Here is a 6,130-nt window from a genome sequence, read left to right on the forward strand (position 1 = left end):
TCACCATGAGATGGAGATCGTAGAACAGATCGGGACTGACCTTTGTAGGACACTCACCATGAGATGGAGATCGTAGAACAGATCGGGACTGACCTTTGTAGGACACTCATCATGGGATGGAGATTGTACAATAGATCGGGACTGACCTTTGTAGGACACAGACTATGGGATGGAGATCATAGAACAGATCGGGACTGACCTTTGTAGGACACACACCATGGGATGGAGATCATAGAACAGATCGGGACTGACCTTTGTAGGACACTCACCATGGGATGGAGATCATAGAACAGATCAGGACTGACCTTTGTAGGACACACACCATGGGATGGAGATCATAGAACAGATCGGGACTGACCTTTGTAGGACACTCACCATGGGATGGAGATCATAGAACAGATCGGGACTGACCTTTGTAGGACACTCACCATGGGATGGAGATCATAGAACAGATCGGGACTGACCTTTGTGGGACACAGACTATGGGATGGAGATCGTAGAACAGATCGGGACTGACCTTTGTAGGACACTCACCATGGGATGGAGATCATAGAACAGATCGGGACTGACCTTTGTGGGACACAGACTATGGGATGGAGATCATAGAATAGATTGGATGGTCATACCAATCAGTGTGTTTGAAGGAAACAAACCAAAGCCAAAAGGTTGAATAAAAACGCACTTTTATTGAGAACTTCCCCTGAGGATTCGGCTTCCAGCTTAAGACGTCACAGAGAAAATAGTTGAGGGCTACGGGGGGCGGGTTGTCGAGCAGAAGGAGAATGGGGCAGCAGATAACAGCCCCCTTTCGTCCCACCGGACAGAATAAATTACAGTTTTGTATTTGATGGGTCAATTTACAAAATACGCAATATACAGCAGTGGGGCGCTGCACCGGGTGTCGGGGCGCACAGCCCGCAGGGTGAACCTTCAGACCATTTACTCCTGGTCCTTGTCCTCACCGTGGGTGATGACATAGCAGATGTTCTTGTAGTCTACGTTGCCGGCCACATCAGGGGGAAATGCTGTCCACATGTTTTTGATCTGGTGGAAGGAGAAAAGATGGATGAGAAGACTGATATCCCAGAAGCATGAATCCCATCCCCCAAAATGTCATGACTGTCCCATTCCGACCCCTGAAATGTCATGGCTGTCCCATTCCAACCCCTGAAATGTCATGGCTGTCCCATTCCAACCCCCAAAATGTCAAGACTGTCCCATTCCAACCCCTGAAATGTCATGGCTGTCTCACTGCAACCCCAGAACATTCCAGTCCCATCTTTAACTTCCAAAACCTTAGTTATCCCAAACACTCTGAGCCCAAACCCCCACCACTAAGACGTGTCATCCAGGTGACCCCAGTGTGGTCTCAGCTCTCACCTCCTCTGGAGTGAACCTGTCACACTGTGTGGTCAGAAGTTCCTCAAGGCTGCAAGAGAATGGGAGACAATGTTGGTGAAAGCATAGCTGGACACACAAATACAACATATGATGGGACGGATGGGGGTACAGGGCAGGTAGGTACACACAACAGGTTGGTATTGGGATGGTGGAACATATAGGGATGAGGTGGGGGACATTGGTGGGTATTGGAGCCATAATGATACAGTATGGAGGGGGATGTCCATCAGGGAGATACAGGTAGACATGAAGTATTGGTATGGATGAGGAGACAAATGAGGGATGGATGGACAGATGGATGAGGTGGTTGGATGGATGAGTGGTACAGGAAGATAGGGGTAGGTATGAGGTATTGGGGAGATGAGTGAGGGATGGTTGGGTGAATAGATGGTTCAATGGATAGTTGGATGGATAGATGAGGGGGTTGGATGGATGGTTGCTACAGGGAGATACAGGCTGGTATGAAATATTGGTATTCATGAGGAGAATGGATGGATGGATTCATGGATGAGGGGGTAGGATGGATGGGTGGTACAGGGAGACACAGGTAGGTATTGGACTATGGGTGAAGACATGGATGAGAGGATTGGACAGATGGATAGTACCTGGAGATACCTGTAGGTATTGGACAATGGATGAATGAATATGGATGGGTGGTACTGGGAGATACCCGCAGGTATGAAGTATTGGTATAGATAAGGAAACGAATAAGTGAAGGGTGGATGCAGGGACGGACTGACAACTCATGGGGCCCCTGGGCAATTGAGGATCATGGGGCTCCTGTGTCCTCGCCCACACTCAAAAAAGCCTATAAAAAGGTACCAAGGGCATCTCATGGGGCCCCCTACTGACCCCGAGCCCTCGGGCAGTTCCCGAGTGCTTGAATGGTCAGTCCGCCCCTGGGTGGATGGATGGTTGAGGGGGTTGGACAGATGGGTGGTAGTATAGGGAGATACAGGTAGGTATTGGACAATGGGTGAAGGGGCAGATGAGACAGTAGAATGGAAGGGTGTTAGAGGGTGATCCAGTCATTTATTGGATAAGAAGGGTTGGGTGGGATGGATGGATCCGGTGGTGGGAAATGTGGAATGAGCGGGATAATTGATCATTAAGCAGGAGGAAGAAAATGAAATTTTGTTGAAAATAAGGGGACGTCAGATGAGGAGGCTCTGAACATATGAGGGATAATACTCACAACTGCTTCTTGATGGACCCCTTGGCCTCAGGATCAAGCACCTTAAATGCCCCGGTGATAACATCCTCAGGATCAGCACCTGGAGGAAGACATATTGTCAGGGAAGGCAGAAGGAAAACACGACAGACATAGAGCCCACCTCTCTACACCTGTGATGGCCACCTAACCTACGGGCCAACTGCAGGCAACACTTTGGTCATCATGTTAGAGATGTAAAGTTATAAACTGTTACCCCCCCCCCCCCCCTTTCTTCATATCCACCCCTTAAAATGAACAGTATTCAGCTCCAGCTCACCCTTCAGCTTCTCTCCGAACATGGTGAGGAAAACGGTAAAGTTGATGGGTCCAGAAGCTTCCTTGATCATCTCATCCAGCTCCTCATTCTTTACATTCAGGCGGCCTGTGAGGAAGAGGAGACGTGTCACACAAGCACACACACGATGCTCATTCCTCCTGAGACCAACACGATGCTTGTACTATGGGCCATACACTGTCATACCGGGGGCTACAGAGAACCTGGAGGGGCCATGCTGGAGGACAGTACATGATGGAGGTGGATTGTAGTACAATGGTGGAAGTGGAGGTTGATTGTAGTATATTGAAGGAGGTGGAGGGTAGGACAATGATGGAGGTAGAATGATAGCCATGGGGTTTAAATACAATATGGCGGAGCTCAGAGAGCTGAGGAAGGCCGGTGCTGAGGAGGAGATGGGAATTGAGCTTCCATCATACATTTGGGGTACATAATGGGTCCCGGGGGAAGGGCACTCACCCATAGCTGCGAATGTGTCTCTCAGATCCTCCTTGTCGATGATGCCATCTCTGTTCTGGTCAATCACTGTGAAAGCCTGAGGAGCAGAGAGTTGATATCAGTCTTGGATGGACAGACTTGTATCCTCACATAGGTGGCACAGACTGATCTCCATGTATAGGGAAGAGAGGTGCTCCTCCACCCCTAGAGTTCTCTATGATCCCCGGGGTGACCAGGACCACAGCCAGGTGCATAGAGCCATGAAGACCACTTCCAGAGGGCTGTTCCTGGCTGATCTGGACACATCGGTGGAAAGTATTGAAGAACAACTGCTATGGGGCAGAGTCTGTAGTCACAAGTCCGAGGTAATGGAGAACATTGGAGCAGATTGTGCGCCTCCTCTGGTGTCCACCCAGAACTGCTGCTGATTCTAAATTTATCTTCCCCCCCCCTCCCCGCCCAGCACACCTGTCCCCCTCAGTCATCTCCTTCTATGTGACACCATCCTAGAATATCCCCCGACACCCCCTGCCCACCCCGGAGATATGTGACACCAGCAGCTGGTCTGGGAGGCCCCCCTTCCTCTCCAATAAGGCCAGGAGGATTGCGCTCCATCCACAGCAACCAATCAGCAAACTGCTCACAGAAAAGTGCTGAGTGGTTGGTTGCTGTGGCTGACTGCACTTCATACACCATATATAATGGGGGGGGGGGGTACATGTACACCATATATAATGGGGGGGTACATGTACACCATATATAATGGGGGGGGTACATGTACACCATATATAATGGGGGGGGTACATGTACACCATATATAATGGGGGGGGGTACATGTACACCATATATAATGGGGGGGGTACATGTACACCATATATAGTGGGGGGCGTACATGTACAACATGTATACTGGGGGGTGCGTACATATACAACATATATAGTGGGGGGGCGTACATATACAACATATATAGTGGGGGGGCGTACATGTACAACATATATACTGGGGGGGCGTACATGTACACCATGTATACTGGGGGGGCGTACATGTACAGCTGGACCTTATTTGGCGATCATGTAGTATGCAGAGTTGGCCAAACTCCCTCCATTTATAATGATGACCCAACTACATGGCAATGTCCACCCCCCCCCCCCCCCATACTACACATCACTGAGCCCTTATTGGCTGGAAGAGTCACATGGCGTCTCTCCAGGTTGGAGACCTCCAGCCACCCTTAAAGTTGACACCTCGCTCTACATCTTCCATCAATGATCGACACGATGGAAAGCATGCTTAGACGTTATAGAAGGTCATTCAGGATCCCATTGGACACAACAATGAGTGGATCCCAGAGAGGTGACCTACCCACCCCCCCTCATATCTGAGGGGCCACCCTGCTCCCCAGGGGCCCTGGCTCACTCACCTCCTTGAATTCCTGGATCTGGGTTTGGTCGAACATGGACAATACATTGGAGGATCCTCCTTCTGCTGCCTTTCTCTTGGCCTTCTTTGCTGGTGCCTGTGGAGGGAGGAGATGATGAGTGAGGGGTCAGCCTATGGGATAGGGGGGGGGGGTGTAATACTTATAAGTGACCAGAAGTAAGTGTCCATAATGGGGAATAAAGTTCACAGGTAAGTACCTGCTAGAGGGGGAAGGAGGAAGCAGATATCTGGATATAAGTGCATGCAATGAGGAATGTCAGGAATCTGTGGGTGAGGATGACAGTTTGGAGGTGTCAGAGGTAAGTACTCATGGCTACACAGAATAGGGGGTAAGTATCGTTAAGGGGTAACGTAGCTTTAGATGGGAAATTGGGGCATTGTGGTAGAACCATTAGAAGGAGTTGGAGGTAAGTACTATATTGTGGGGGCAATAAAGAGCATGTGGGAGATGGGTTGGGGGTCACACAGGGAGGGGGGGGGCAGTTTTTGACAATTCCAGCAATAATCACACCCACCAAACATGAGCCACCAAGAATGTGCAGACTCTAGAGGTGTCCGAACACCCCACCCAGGACACAGACATGGGAACATTCCCAGCTCCTGGGGCTGCAAACCCTCCCTTCCCCCCCAAGTGCCCCTCTTCCCCCCCAAGTGCCCCTCTTCCCTTCTACACTCCTCTTAGCTTATCCAATATGGAGGGGTTATAACCCGTAGCAACCAGAAAGACATAGGGCCAATGAGAGCAATGTGCAACGTGATTGGCTGCAGTGGGTGACATCCCAGTTCACATTGTCTTCTCTGTGTGGGTCCCCCAAATCTTCTCCTCAGGACCCCGACATCTCCCCCATCCTCCTCCAGCGGGACCCCGCTCCTCAACCACGTGACATAATCCAGGGTGGCTTCATGTTGGGTCTAGGCCGGACAGCCTGGCTTGGTTGGTCCTCCACTTGGGTAGACTTACCATCTCCTTGGTTGTGGTGGGTGCTTGTCCTGGTCGGAAGGAACGAGTGACATGGGAGAGAAGACCCCGGGGTGGGATTATATACCCCCGCCAGCCAAGACTCCGAGGCTAACTTTAGCCACATCCTCAACTTTGGCTGTAAGGAGGAGGAGGAGGATCTGAAGACAAAATTGTCCCGACCAAAATAGCCGGAGAGTCTCAAGACGCCTTCTGCTCCTTTCATGGAGAGACAAGGAGAAGGACAACAGCTGCAGGGGAGACAAGGCAGGGGAGGGGGCCCTCCGGGGTGCAGGTAGAGGGACGAGAATATCCGGGATTATACACCAATATACGGGACAAAGGGGCCCGGTATACAGGAACTATATACCCCAATGTACAGGAC

At 50.6% G+C, this 6,130-nt stretch overlaps 1 protein-coding gene across 1 annotated transcript; it reads right to left on the reverse strand.

Moving 5' to 3' along the window:
• Window positions 1-666: 666 nt before the first annotated feature.
• Window positions 667-5,902, reverse strand: LOC149430730 (myosin regulatory light chain 11). Its single transcript, XM_089666047.1, has 7 exons — window positions 5,749-5,902; window positions 4,768-4,863; window positions 3,369-3,444; window positions 2,892-2,996; window positions 2,597-2,675; window positions 1,381-1,429; window positions 667-1,044 (listed from the first exon to the last, which is right to left on the reverse strand). Exons 1-7 carry the CDS (start codon window positions 5,749-5,751, stop codon window positions 940-942), a joined length of 513 nt encoding a protein of 170 aa, XP_089522173.1. The 5' UTR covers window positions 5,752-5,902; the 3' UTR covers window positions 667-939.
• Window positions 5,903-6,130: the final 228 nt, after the last annotated feature.

This window comes from Staurois parvus, unplaced genomic scaffold (assembly GCF_062004578.1).
Source record: "Staurois parvus isolate SC_StPar_1 unplaced genomic scaffold, SC_StPar_1.0 ptg002491l, whole genome shotgun sequence".
Taxonomy (NCBI): Eukaryota; Metazoa; Chordata; class Amphibia; order Anura; family Ranidae; genus Staurois; species Staurois parvus.

Excerpts from the sequence above, each read along its gene's own strand:
- LOC149430730 (XM_089666047.1), bottom strand. Across the intron at positions 3,445-4,767 it reads AGATCCAGGAATTCAAGGAG|GCTTTCACAGTGATTGACCA; the intron begins GTGAGTGAGCCA and ends TCTGCTCCTCAG. Across the intron at positions 2,997-3,368 it reads AGACACATTCGCAGCTATGG|GCCGCCTGAATGTAAAGAAT; the intron begins GTGAGTGCCCTT and ends TCTTCCTCACAG.